At 45.7% G+C, this 14,761-nt stretch overlaps 1 protein-coding gene, 1 long non-coding RNA gene and 1 other non-coding gene across 3 annotated transcripts in view; 2 read left to right on the top strand and 1 right to left on the bottom strand.

The window, feature by feature from the left end:
• LOC142560740 (transforming growth factor-beta receptor-associated protein 1 homolog) overlaps nt 1-5,335 on the top strand; it is a 53,496-nt gene extending 48,161 nt beyond the window's left edge. The window contains exons 20-22 of the mRNA XM_075673042.1: nt 930-1,008; nt 3,305-3,495; nt 4,934-5,335. Coding sequence (XP_075529157.1) covers nt 930-1,008; nt 3,305-3,495; nt 4,934-5,078 — 415 coding nt within the window. The 3' untranslated portion in view covers nt 5,079-5,335. The remainder of the gene's footprint in view (nt 1-929; nt 1,009-3,304; nt 3,496-4,933) is intronic.
• On the bottom strand, nt 3,414-7,230 carry LOC142560742 (uncharacterized). Its single transcript, XR_012823423.1, has 3 exons — nt 6,856-7,230; nt 6,292-6,335; nt 3,414-3,531 (listed from the first exon to the last, which is right to left on the bottom strand). It is a non-coding gene; the product is annotated as an uncharacterized LOC142560742 (long non-coding RNA).
• Nucleotides 7,231-7,782: 552 nt separating this feature from the next.
• TRNAA-CGC (transfer RNA alanine (anticodon CGC)) lies at nt 7,783-7,854 on the top strand. The gene has a single exon. It is a non-coding gene; the product is annotated as a tRNA-Ala (tRNA).
• The last annotated feature ends 6,907 nt before the right edge of the window (nt 7,855-14,761 follow it).

The following is a 14,761-nucleotide window of genomic DNA, read 5'->3' as shown; positions in this document are numbered from 1 at the left end:
AATTAATTTTTCTCTAGCTCATTTTATGTGTGCACATATGATGTCACTTTATTCAAAATGTGCTCAGAGTATAGTACAAAGCACTTGTGAGAATATCGTGGCACTTAAACGTGTGGTGCACTGCAATGTAAGAGGAATAATAAACAAAATGTACACTTCACTCACACCTCAAGGTGAACACACTGTAATGGTTACGTTACAAACCAGTCCACATGCAGTCACTGTTAATGGTTATGGTTTGACAGCCAACAATTGCAGATTTACATATCACTACCTTCACTCACCTTGGAGCTAAGCTTTATCATGCATCTGGCAAAACACTAAAGAGTAAAAACAGTTCATAATATAGATTGCCGGGTAGTTGATATAAGTTCATAGATAAGAAATCAAGTACAAATTTAAAAACATTTTGCAGATTTCATGTACTGTTGGAATCGATGTAAGCGAAGCTTTCTGTGCTGTTTGCTTTGATTGGCGATAATTAGCGGTAATGTTAATGGCCAATGTTTATCTTTTTTTTTAAGGTAAACCTGTGATTTTTATTCAGTGTTCGTCCTGTCCCTCTTTCTCTTTGTCATGCAGTTTTGCACTGTCTTGTGGCTTGTACAACATATAACCAGCTGGCCCAGTTTCCACTTATAGTACTCATGTAAGGGTGGCGCCTTTCCTTTTTTCGGTTTTGGCAAGGTGTGGCCCAAAATGCCTTGCACTAACACACAGCATATAGTACACAACACTGCACTGTTTCCATCTGGCAGCTGCATCGATCATGAAGATTATGCCGCTTTACGTGAAATGAAACTATTTGTTTGCCACGCCACCTTTATTTTTCTTTCTTTCGCGATTTTGGGCTGCCAAGTTAGGGGCTGCAGGCCTTACATAAGTGTGGCGCTTGCTCAAGCACATACATTATGTTTTGAATTCTGCAGGAAGAATGACCAAGAAGCGTTACTGCCAGCAGCTATCCAGCTGCTAAACAGCGAAGTGGCTGAATTTGATGCTGTGAAGGTACGAAAAATGCTTTTCGTTCATGCACGCATGGCACTTATCAGTGGCCACTGAGTTGCGTTCGCATTCACTCAGCTGGAAAGTTCAGTTTCACGTGCTCAAAAAGTTATTTCAGTTTACCATTCACACTTTCTAGCACCTCTAATTGGAGCAGTGAGACCTTAACGTGGCAGGGATAGAGGTGATGGGGAGGGGTCAAGGAAACTCGCACGTCTTGAAAAGCGAGCGACTTGCGGGCCTTTAGTGTGGCTCGGCATAGTCTTTGGCCATGCTAAAGAACGAAGAGGTGTTTCATCGAAGATGAGGGTGCACTTAGTGCTGGCCACACTGTAGGTTTCTAAATTAAGGAGACCGTGAGCGCTGTAGTCCGCGTCAATTCTCTTTGCTTGCAAACAAGTTGACCGGTCATAACGCCTGACCCCAGTGGTGACCCCAGTAGTGACCCCAGTGGTCGTAACGTCTGACTGCAACAAGGGACAGTTAATGCTTTGTAGACATATGTTATCTCCCACTGGATATGGTGGCTTCGCAAAAGTTTAGAAGTGCTCTGTTTGTTGCCATTGTTTTACTTTAGTCTGAGATCTGTCATCTTGTTCTTTCTTTCCTTTTTCCTTCCCTTCTTTCCGTCTTACATTTCTGTGTTTGTATCTCTTCTTTCTAAGGAGCAGGCAGGTGTTGTGTGCCTTCCGGTGACAGTTCTTTGCCCACTCCTTGCTTTCCTTTTTTTCTCTCTGTCTGCAGAATTTTTTTCATAGTTGTAAAGCTAGCTTTCTCGCTAGGCAATTTGCAAAGCTAATGGTGACAGTCGTATATGCATTGCTTACGTACAGGTACAGTACTTCTGGCATGGGAAATGTGGGCGTGACTCTCGTAATGGAACCTTGTGCAAGAGGCAAGCCCCAGCATGAGCAGCTAGCACTTTGCCTTCATTTGAACCATGACCTGATGCTCCATTGGTTGGGCAAATAAGCAGTGCAGGGAAGCACACTTGGAACTTTGGAGAAGGACATATATAATGTTTTGAAACCAAATAACAATAAGTGCAACACTCTAGGCCAAATTTTTACAAAGAAACTCCTCACTAAATTTACGTTTTTCTGAAGACAGTGTTCTGCTTCAACCATATGCACAGGGGCTTCAACTTGTCTTTAAAATCGTATTTTACAATTATCTTGCAAAAAAAAAAAAGAAGTCATATAGAAACATTCAATGCAGTGAAACATACAATAACACTAACCATGGTTGCCTCAAAACAAATCTTCTTTCTTGAAGTACTCATGGCACATGGCCATTTCATGGCGCACGTTCCTCACAACCAAGAATTTTATTGTCCTTTTGAGAAAATGGCGCAGGATTATTTCTGACGATATCGTGCGACTGTGCGTGGCAGCACGTTGCACTTGTGGTTATGCTTTGCATGTTGATTATCTGTTGCCATTCCAAGGAACTCTGAAATGCCATGAGAACTGCATGTCCCAAGAATCCATCACCACCAAACAGCTTTAGAGAAAGTCTCTGTGCACTTGCACCAGCATAGTAGTTGAAGAAAAGTGAATGAGCAGTAAGAAATATGTGGTACGCCAATAAATGAAGCACGTAAGTACAAGAAACGAAGATGCATGACATGTCGTCAAGTTACCTGCACCTGCAGAGGTAAATAAATTGCAGAGGGCAGCTAGCATGGACCATGTACTCTTCTTGATATGAAACTGCTCATATTCTGGGAGGGGAAGAAATCCTGTAGCTTTTCCTGACCATTTGTCTGCCCATCGCAGAGTGGCTCCCAATAAAACGCTTTAAGTCAGGCTCATGGAATTAGCATAATACGGGTTTATCAGCTAGGTAATTCAGGAAAAACTGAGCTGGAGCTTAAAATAAGGACCTGTTTCCTTCTCCAACGAGCTTAAAAGAAACTGTCAAGGAGGCTAAGGCTTATAGAATGCAGTTTTTTATACACTAAACCCTCAATATGTATATAACAAATGTTGACTTGAGGAGTTACAATATACAAAAAAAAAATGTTGAAATTTTCTCGCCAGTATCATTGCGTAAGGAATATATGCTTAGAGCAAGTATCGGATAAAACAAAAGCATTTTCGTGTCGTATGCAACTTTACTATAACGAGGTTTGACTGTACATGAAAACAAGCAATGCCACCTACAAGTGCAGGAAGATAAATTGACCCACGAAACGGGTGCAGAAAGTTGTGCCTAAAGTGTAGCCCCCGTTATGGGGTCAATGCCCTATCCGCTTTTGCAGACAAAAATACTGACTGCACCACTTACGGCCGTGCAGGTGTTGCAGCTGCTGCCACCCGACTGGTCAGTCTCTCTGATGGACCAATTTCTGGCAAAGGCGGTGCGCACCTCGCTGCACCGGTGCAACATGGCACGGGTCGAGAGCGCCCTGCGCCGCTCCGAGAACCTTCAGGTGCGGTGGCGCGAGGCCCTGCTGCACCAGACCTCGAAGACGCTCACAGAGGACAGGTGAGTGGCAACTGGCTTTGGCACGTCGCACAGGTGCTGCAGGGGAAGTACACCCGAGAAGCACTTTGTGACGTTGTTGCACCTGCGAGTGTCGCACGGTTTTCCATGAGGGAATGGCACACTTTCTCCTTGTAATTAAACTACCTCAGATTTTTGAAAATGCATTCTTCTGATGGCGCTGGTGGATTCAGGCCTCCTTGTCACCATACGTGCTGGCACTTTAGTGCCTACAAAACTGAGCTTGCAGTAATCCCTCCCTTCGTCCTTGAGCCTACCCTGCATCTGCCCTTGTTCTGCTGTCATAGAAAGTTCTCTAACCATCCGCAGTTTAGTGATCACTGAATCAGTTCTGCTTCTTGTATATGATCCCGACTTGTAGTCGTCTAATGTGAATGCCGTATCAGTAGTTCAAAACGGCAAGTTGGTAGATTAACATAGTCAATTTCTTCACCTTCTGGTCCCTTTGCACTGTTTGTTTTTGCCAATGTCAGTAGTTATCAATAGAGAGACACAGAAAGTGACACCACATACTCAGCATCCTTCGTACATCCTCGCAGTGTAGTTGTGCCTTGGACCAAAACAGAGGCACCACAAGCAGAAGGGACAAATGAAAGTTGAGACAATGCATGTGGCATTCTTATTGCTTTGACATATGTACAATCCACAGTCTTTGTTGAACAGTTGAGACATGACATGTTAATTGTCAGTTAAAAATGTTCCACGATAAAACACCTGTTACTTCATTTCCCTACAGCGACTCACAATACAAACAAGGTTCCTGGGTAGCCTTATGGAATTTATGCCACATTATCAAAGTGGGTTAAATCATAACACATTCAGATTGTGTGCTTGAGTCAGTCATTTGCAAACCGATGTGGCCTGGCGGTTCTCTCACTGACTGATAGTAGATAGCTCAGAGGCCAGTTGTCGTATATGCAAGGTTTCTTTTACAAGCTTCTCCTGACCTTTCTGTGGATGATTGCTTCCGAAATGCCTTGGTCACTGTCGATTCAGTATTTTATCTGTAACCATCACTATGGTTTTAGATAAGGTATTTGACTGCCAGTCACATGAAAAATAAAATAGTGGCCTTAGAGAGAGTGGGTGGAGCTAGCGTCCTGACAATTGAGTCCCATGTTCTTTCATTGCCTCCTATTGCAGTGAGATAATGGACAGAGCTTTGCACTCAAAGAGTAACAAGTTCTAGCCAGTCAGCTTTGCACCTGCTGACTCTGGTGCAGCACAGAATGGATTGAGGACAGAACACACAGTTTACAGAGTGCATTGCAGGTGGTGGTGTACAACTAGCTGTGCAACAGAGGATGTTCCAACCAACTAGCACCATCATGAAAGAATTGCTGATGAGCACTCCTAATCATACTCTTCACTTTATTGTTGAAAAGAAATGTTTTAATCCAATTCTTTCTTTTCAACTCAGGACGTGCGCCATCTGCCAGCGACATTTCCAGGAGCCTTCATTCGCCTGGTGCCCCAATGGAACCATCGTACACATTGACTGCATGAAAAGTGTGGCTGGTGCACAAGGACATTCCAATGACAGTTCACAGACCAGCCCTAGATGATGACTGCTGGTTTGATGCTAGTCTCTGTAGGCTTGACAACGGGGCACTTTAGATCTTTATAAAAGGTCTAGTCTCACGTTTCCATCATATGCTGACGTAGTGCAACAACGCATCCTTTTTTTCTTCTGAAGCTATTACAAACGAAGGAAAGCGAACACGCTGCGGTGTCGCTGGGCCCCCTTACCCCCTGACCTGAGTTCGGACTTGTACAGTGTTTTATGTGCTGTCTACAAAATAAATGTATTTATTTTCTTGGCTCATGTTTGTGTTCCATGCCAGAACGCACTTCGTAAGCAAGTTTGCTTACGAGAGATTGTCGATTGTGCCCTTCCTACAATATTTGAGAAAGGGCTTGTCACAGATTCTGCTCATTCCTTTGCAGGAGCTGCCTGAACCCTCCAGTAAGTACTCGGACCAAACTCACATTTTACAAGTTCAAATCTGCTGGATGAAGATGCAATGCTTTCTTGTTTTAGTTTTTTTTTTTTTTTTTTTTGAAGAACGCACCGTCACTTGCTGAGGTGAGCCCGCGGTAACAGCGCGTGTGACGTCTATCACTGCTCCTGCTTGGGGCGATGGCAAGCGGCTACAAGTAAGGCTCGATGTGACACTCCCTTGGTTGTTGTCGCCGCTGACACTGGTGGCAAGATTTCCCCCCGACGAAGGGCCGCTCTCGTCGTGACTGGTGGAATGAAAGCTTGAGAATAAAAGCGTAGTGCCATACAAGACAGGCTGTGCGGCGACAATGACTACAATATGGCTCCAGAGTAGTGCGCATCATCTGTATGGAAACAAAGCGCGCTACTCGCAGTGTCCTCTTCCTAATATAAACCTACATAATCATAATACAAAATACTAACACGCGAAATGAAATGACATAGAGCTGCGCAGAAATTTCGCATTGGGGAGTGTCGTAATTGTCGGCCAACTTTTTCAGCGAAACTGTTAAGGGCTAGACACAAAATCCCAAAGTTAGTGCAATGCCGGGCCGACCCGCGGCGGAGGTGCAGTTCGCCATTAAGGGGCCCAGATACACAGCTTCGCTGGTCATCCTTCTTCACAGAGTGGAAGGGCACTGAGGTCTTTTTTTTTTTTTTTGCGAGAAAACTTGCCAGCATGCGTGTTTTTCGCCTGATATATGCTTCAAGACGCAGAATTATGACTGGAAACAAAATGTAACTCAACAAACGGACAGTGATGTTTGAATCTTTACCATAATCTTTCGTGGAAGAACTGCAAAACAGCATTGGGAGTCCTCTTCACGCAAAAAAAGAAACCATTTGGAGAGTGGCAACCTTGTAAGGAGGCTGACCATTGTTTGTTAACATGGATACCACATCTACAGTGTCGCAATTTAACGAGGAATGATTGGCTTCATTGATAAATTACACTTAGGAAATACCGGATACATGCAACTGTGAGGTCCTTTCTTAGAAAATGAAGGCTGCATAAATAAAAGGTGGGCTTGAAGATTTTCTGCCAGCTTGTGAACACTGCAGTAGCAATATGGCGCATGAGTTCAATTGGTCTACCACAGACTAACTATAATTTTGTGCATAGCTGAAGAAAAATTAAGGAAGTTCTGATGTGGAAGGAGGGTGGCACAGTAACCTATTAAAATTAAGTTTGAATGTCACTTGTTCAAACCACAGCATTTCATAGTGGTAGCTGTGATGGATTAACTTTCAGCTCTAGGCGTGTATGCATATCCATAGGCCATGCCGCAAAATTAACTATTTATATATAACATGCCTGGTTGCTTTGAAATTATACTTACCTTGGGTGATATTTTCTATATTTCTTGTAAAGCCACTTCCCCACCTAGCTTTGAGAATCATGCCTAAGGTTAAGCAAAGGAATCCTCTTTCTCTCTCTCTCTCTAAGCAAAGAATCGATGCTACTGTTGATTGCATGTGGCATTGAGGTTGTGCTTCTTGAGCTTGGTTCAGTCTTTTGAGAGGCAACTTTACGAGGTAGCGGGGTACATTGTTACCAAGGCGCTTGGATCGCTCAAACCAACGTTCTTAGAAACGTTGGCTCAAACCACCTTGTGAATTGCATGAACTAAGGTTTATTATACATATCCAGAATTTGCCCATCAATTTTATATGCACGCACTTGCGTTCTTTTGAGCCTTCCTAAAAGTTGTGGGCCGACACTGTTATGGGACGTACATAAAGCTGTGACGCCGTTAAAAAAAAAAAAAGAAAAAAGCTTTCGAAGTTTAGTAAAATAGCAGACGACACAACTACTTGATTTCGTAGACGTTCGCTCTTTGAAATCTTTGGCTTTTATGCCTACGTGCTAAATGATACGTAGACGGTTGAATGCAACTAGTGAGCTCAGTGTCTCGCTGCTTCCGTGGTCTTCACTAAATCATAATGCATAGAACGCTCCCACAGTGTTGCAACTGTGCGCAGCCTGCAACTGTTTACGGTCGTCCGCCAACACTGTGCTTTGCTAAGTGGCGCCACTCATTGTCAAAAGATGAAATCACTTCCCCAGAGGCGGCGACCGGCGACTGCGCCAATGCGACTTCTCCGCATAGCACCTACAAGCAGACTTCGCTGCAGTCTCCTGCGATGCGACAGTTGTACTATGGCGATTAAACAAATCGACCGCGCTGCTAAAAAGATTCGAATATATAAATGTAAAGCATTGTATAATGTTTCAAAACCTTTCTCAAAGTTAGGTACTGCGGCCTGGGGGTGTAGCTCAGTGGTAGAGCGTTCGCTTCGCATGTGAAAGGCCCCGGGTTCGAACCCCGGCACCTCCATTTTACGAGGCTCTTCATTTTTGAATGTTTTAATCGCTCATGGTGTTCGTAGCAGCAATATCTGTTATTAGTCCTATTGTCCACAGTGGCGTAGCTAGGTCGCCTGGCACCGGGGGGCTAATAGGTCCTCTATCACCGCCCCCCTCCTCCCCGGGTTGAGTCAGGAAGGCGAAGATATCGAAAATTTCCGGGGAGTGGCTGGGCTGATGTTTCTGCACTAGCACAGCCGCCTTGGAACTCCCCCCCATGGCGCCTTCGTTCCCAGATTGCTAATGTAGCAGGTATACAGCTGTTTTATTTTCTGCGCCAAATAACACAGGGTGCTGCACTGATAACTTGTGATAAGCGCCTTTGCACATCTGCTGTCACACTCTGAAGATTGGCAGCAAATACAGATATAGTTTTAATTATCGATTTTAGAGGCAATATTTCATTTGCAAAATTGAAGCCCGACAGTCATATGTTGCCCAACAACAACTTCACAAAAATCGTCGTAGGTACTACGGTGTGCAGTATTTTGGCTGGGGCCAGCCCTGAACCCAAGCTAAAATTATATAGAGCATCAGTGACGCTGATCTCCCCACCCTATCAGAAAACGCCGCCTGCTTCCTTGCTGCTCGGGCGCCAATGCTATGGCAATTACGAGTTCTCTTCATTCTGGTCCAGAAAGCCTTTCTTTATTTGCTGCTATTGGCAAACTTGGTCGCCGAGCTGCGGTACCGCCACAAGATTGGAAACGGAATTGAGCACGCTCTGCCCCCCCCCACCCCCCCTATCGATTCCTGGCGTCACCATGCAAAAAACGAGAAGGCCGCGATGGAGTCCGTGCCAGCGAAAGCTTGCGCTACTGTTGGTCTGCACTCGCAATGAAGAGGGTAGAGATATCGATGTCACTTGTGCACTATTTCATATTTATTTCGGTACTGCCATGCTGGGCCGCACTTATAGTGCCAAAGTATACTGCAGGCACCCAAGACGATTTTGTTTAGAGAATAAGTTTTTGTTGAGTTAATAATGTGAATTTGGGTCCTCAATTCTCGCACAATGTGTCCTCTATAATTGCTAATTAAGCAGGTATTTAAGATATTCTTAATAATTATCTGCCACATTTCGCATGATACAGAGTTCCTATAGTAGTCACAGAGACACATAACCTGATAGAATATCGGGAGATATCCTCACAAAATTATCTGCCACATTTCGCATGATACAGAGTTCCTATAGTAGTCACAGAGACACATAACCTGATAGAATATCAGGAGATATCCTCACAAAATTCACTTTTTTGTAAAATTTCGTGTTCATGAAACAGGACACTATTTGTGACATGAAGTCACACAACAATGACAACGATAACAAGAGGAGGAGGAGGAAACGAAGGAAGGAAAGGTAGGAAGGTCAACCAGGCGCACGTCCGGTTTGCTACTCTACACAGGGGAAGGGGTTTAAGGGAAGAAAGGAGAGGGAGGGAAGAAGGTGCTATCAGTGTGAATGCGTGCGGTTGTCCATAACTTCACTCCTATGAGGCCAGTCAATTTCATGAAACGTAGCAGTGCTCGCGTCACTTTATAAGCCTGCGACGTGCGGGGCCATGGTCTGCTATCTAGTCGGTTTAACAGCCTCTGAAGAACGTCGCTTTCGATCTCATAGAGATTACAAAATGTAATAAGTGCTTGATCGTCTCTTCACATTTGCACGAGTCACAAACCGGTGTGTCAGTCAATCCAACAAGGAATGAGTAGGCTTTCGTTAAAGCCACCCCTAACCAGAGGCGGCACAGTAAAGTTGCATCAAGGCGGAAGAAGTTCGATAGAATCTGCATCTTCAATGTAGGGTCCAATCGGCGAAGACGGCAGTTTGAGAAAAAGGGAGTGTTCCACAAAGCTTCAGTCTTGGTTCGAGCAAGTAAATGAAGACCCCTCGCAGCATCTGTCCTTGATAAGGGTATAGGAAGTGTGAGGGTTTCTTTATGGTCTGACCGGTCGGCATCGTCAGCAAGGTCATTTTCGACGATGCACAGTGCCCCGTGATCCATTGGAAGATTATGTCATGTCCGTTTATGAGGGCTTGATGGAGAAGCTATCTGGTCTCAAACACCAGTTGTTCATGGGTCTTGCGTCGTAAGGCTGACAAGAATCTGTAGGGCTGCCTTGGAGTCACAAAAAAACGACCCACATTCGAGGTTTGGCTTGTGCGATGTAATTAACAGTGGCACGTAGAGCGTTAAGTTCTGTTGCCGTAGAGGTCGTTATATGGGACATCTTGAACGTGATTGTGACTTGTAAGGCCGGGATGATAACAGCGCCATTGAGCTGGTGGCTGAGACAGATCCATCGGTGTAAATGTGCGCTCTTTATTAATATGCCTCGTTCACTAAGGACAGTGTAAACTGACGTAGAGCCACTGTTGAATGACGGATACTCTTCGTAAATCCCGGAATCGTAAGACGTACTTGTGGCTGTCATAGGCGCCACAAGGGTAACAATGGTCTTGCTGCTGCTGTCAAGCCCGACGGAAGGCAGCCTTGATGTGTGGCAACAAGTTTGGAAAATGATGTGGCTCGAGGTCTTTGTGCTGGCAAAGCAGCAATACAGTGACTGGGTACGCGGCAAAGATGTCGAATGTGTGTTATAAAGTTGTCAATCGTTATATATGTTGGAACCAAGTATATAGACTCTAGCAATCAGGATTGTTGCGTGAGTCGAGGCGCATCGTGGTACAGTCCAAGACATGTCCGTAGCGCGTGGCCTTGCCAACTTTCGAGGGTGCGAATGTTTGTTTTACATGCGTTCAGCAAAAACTGACAAGCTGTACTGTAAAACGTCCAGAAACAGTGCTCCGTGCAGTTGCAGCATGGACCGTACCGACGTGGCCCAGGTTTTTTCTGCACATGAACCTGAACCTCATTATATGTACAATCGAAATTAGTCTCCGCTTAAGGTAGATGAATTGGGGGTTCCATCAAAGGTCCCTGCCCGATAATCACACCTAGCAAGAGGTGAGACTTCTGGTATTTGATACTCTGGTCATTGAGATAAACATGGCACGGGGCCATGGGTTTGTGCGTAAACGCTATTAACGCTCATTTTTCGATGGACACACCAAGGCCTTCTTTGCGCAGATACGAACAAGTTCGGGTGCCTGCCCGCTGAATTGTTGCGCGCACTTGAAGATGAATCGCTGCAGAAGAGCAAAGACAAATATCATCAGCGTACATCGATAGGTGAATTGTCTTAGGCAATATTTCAGCAAGACCAACCATACTTAGGTTAAAGAGAATAGGGCTCAATACCCCACCCTGTGGGACGCCACCGTGACAACAACAAAATGACAAAGAGACGGTTAGCTATGACTAGGAGACAGTGTTGTTATTGAGCACCGCGAAACTGATACTAAACTAATACAAACGATACAAAACTTATAGATGGAACACTGTATACACATACTGACGACACACAAAGCACGGCGGAACATGAGCGCACCGCACGAGCACACCGCACATGAAACGTTCTGCTAAGGCGAGTAATTTATAGTGACCACGTAGCCAATTAAATTTTTTAGCCCGCACATTAGTGCACTTATTTTGTAGGATGTTAATAAAGCTGCAGCCGACAATTTTGCGTCACTAAACATCTGGTACATCAGGTACATGAGCTCGGGCTGCTGGTTGCCGGAGCATTCTTTACCATTTCGTCCGGCAAATTTGGACGGAGCTAAACCTACGTGGTATTCTGGCTTGCATTGCCGTTATAATTATTGAAATGGAACCTTGTACTGTGTCAGTAACTGGAAAAAGGGTGAGGTGAAACCGGATGAGCGTTGTTTATTTACGTATGTATAGGCACCAGGATCCGTCAGGAGAGCAGCAGGAACAACTCTACTGACGGGAATGAAAATGACAACCAGGACAGACGTATTTGTCCCGTAGGTAAAGCTCATGCGCGCAACAAAAGATGGCGAGGCGAAGTCGGCTGTTACTGGCCTCTGGGTCTTGGGCTGAAACTTCCATTTGTGTCGGCATCGCGCGAGCATGCCATCTTTGCTAGGTTGTCACGGTGACAGTGCGGCAAGATTCGTTATTCGAGCACGATCGGAACTCCTCCAAGGCGCACGCCTCACTCCTACTATAGGATATGCAGGAAGCGTTCCAGTTGCGTGACGTCTTGTCCTGGAAGAAAACGGGGGGATGCTTCGTTCACCTGGCTTCGTCACTTTTGCAGCCAGACTGTGCGTATCCGGATGCATAAACCTCCACACGCGGCTGAAGTCACCAGGAGCCATTTGGCTGCGCTGTATTACGAATAGTGTCACGTGCGTGCACTCCGTAAGGGCGCAAAGCGCCGTTGCCGGCAAGAGTGAACAGAGAGAAGAAAGAAGTGATTCTTGTAGGGAAAGGAGGAAAGGCTGGCATTATCTTCTGCAACCCTTGCGGGAGCACGGCTCGGCGCCAGCAGGGGGGAGGTTATGGGAGTGAAGGAGATAGAAGGAGGGAGAAAGGTAGAGAGTCGCCACGGCAGCAGCGGAGTAGCCCGGCCTGGAAGGCGCAGTGGCTTCGACCGGAGGAGTGGACGGGTGATAGACGTTAGGAGGTGGCCCAGAAAAAGCGAAGTTTAGGCGGATCAGGAGGCCCGAGGTGAACACGCGCGCTGAGGCTCTGTCTTGAGCGCGGACGTGCAAGGGCCCGAGTATCGCCAAATAGGTTGCCCAATCGAACCTCGCCGTTGGTTGGGCGGCTTCCGAGTGAGTGTGTTATGACCCGCTGCGACCAGGTAGGCAAGGCGCACGTCGACCTCACCGCTAAAGTATACCCGGAAACGCAACGCAACGGCGTCGCACTATTGCGAGCTCCTGCCATATTCGCACAGCGCTCCACCACCACCTAAGCGCGAGCGGTCGAAGCATCAGGTCAGTGGTCATCATTCGACCTCCGTCGTAAGCCTATAAGCCATGGAAACATCGTCTCAGCCACGTAAATTAAATTCTGTCGAACGTGCTGCTTCTTTGCGTATACATCATTCCCCACTCATGCGCATTCCAGTCGAGTGGTGTTTTGTCCCGGAGAGAGAGAGAGAGAGAATAAACATTTTTGTTGGGTAAATGCAGCTTTGGAGAAGCGTCCTCATTCCAGAATGCCTTGAGCTCGGGCCGCGTCCTGGGCCCTCACAATCAACCGTTGCTGGTCCTCGAGGTCGCAGTTGGCCAAGGCTCTCTCCCAAAGCTCGTTGGTGTGGTAAGGGTTCGGGGGATTTAATGGTGCCTCTCTGCAACCCCCAACTATGTGCCTGAGGGACCCGGGCTCTGCGCAGAAGCGGCATTGCGGAGAGAACGGAACCTCACGGCGACGCCGACGTTAGAAGTGCGCCCAGAGTGTCCATATAATTGCTATCGCAATAAAAATCCAGCAAGCAAGACAGAAACGAATATTTTTACGGAAATCAATCGACGGAAGTCAGTAATGAAATTACAGTAAGCTTCCAATTCTAGGTTATTGCTTTAGTTAGGAGCTCCAACCTAGTCCTCGCAACATACAAAGAAAAACGGGGAGCAAAAAACAGCACGCGGTTGTTCGTATTGTCTTTCTTTGACGGTAAACGTACTGGTCAATTGCTCTAGTTGCTCTGCGATTCTTTACAGAATATTTCTTTTCACAGAATGCTACAAAACGAAATGTTTGTACCACTTTAAATTATTTCCTCTTGCACGTAAGTTTGTTATTGTATCCTGTCTAGAATAAGGAGCACAAAGCTACAATATTAGTTTTTTTTTTTTTTTGCGACTCAATGCAGAGATTGACATTACGTAGTCGACGCCGCTTCATTCAAGTCGAGCGCGCCTGTTGTACTCAGTTGACTGCATTCAAATAGCTGTTTTAAAGAAACGTCAGAACCACACTATAGCTTTAGGGTAAGGAGGGATGCGCGTTTGGGGGCCGCTATTTTTCAAGGTGGTGGTTTCATATCGATCATGGCGCTTTCTTTGCCCACCTTCCCATATTTGGTATGGCCGCTTTTGCTGGGTCGGTCGGTATCTCGGAGGCTATATTTGTGGATAATACGCGAAGGTTATGTGTGCGCCGAATTCTAAACACTAGCATACAGGTATACACTGCAAGTTGTCCCACATAACTTGAGCCAAAATTTTAAAAATTAAGGCACTCCGGACGCGAGTTGAACCGAATGCATAATGTTGGCACTGGCCTAGAGTTACTCACACTATATTTTTATTTTCTCCTTAACTAACGGTTGAGTTACGTTTAAGTAATCAACCTTTTAAGTATTGGCTGCAGACACCAAGTGTGATACGGAAAGTTGTAGAGCACCTTGAGAAACCTCTCAATAAATTGTTTCCAATACGACATATCTCACGTGGTTCATTTTTCCGCGTTCCAAAGAAATCCCGCGAAAATGCCTCGTGGGTTGAGAGCGCACCATTCTTGTGCTGCTCTCAAGGAGAGCAGCACAAAAATAGTGCGCTCTCAACCCACGTGGCATTTTGCGTCGATGGACATTTTGCGCTGATGGATGAACAATGTCGGCTGCAGCGAGACTGGCCCGCGACAGGGCGTTATGCCTGGCGTAGGCATCTGGGCATGCGCGGCTGTTATCGCATGACGGTGCAAATGCATGCTGCTGGACGAGCAGTACGTTGCCGAAACGATAAAGCGTCTAAGGCCACGAACAAAAAAAAAAAAAAAACGGAAGCAGCATTTTGATTCTGCGTGAAAGAAGGAAATGGCGAAGTGCGTGGGAACGATGGAAGGCGATGACGGCTGCTACAATTTTGCCTTTGTGCACAATGACCTTGCAGTAGTTTTCGAATTGAACGATGATGCTACAACTTTAAACCTTAGGGCTCGAATAACAGCCGATAAATCACACGGGGACAAAACTAACTAATGGTAAAAAAA

This window comes from Dermacentor variabilis, chromosome 10 (genome assembly GCF_050947875.1).
Source record: "Dermacentor variabilis isolate Ectoservices chromosome 10, ASM5094787v1, whole genome shotgun sequence".
Classification (NCBI taxonomy): Eukaryota; Metazoa; Arthropoda; class Arachnida; order Ixodida; family Ixodidae; genus Dermacentor; species Dermacentor variabilis.
The sequence above is the reverse complement of the archived record's forward strand: the minus strand, read 5'-3'. Positions and strand labels throughout refer to the sequence as shown.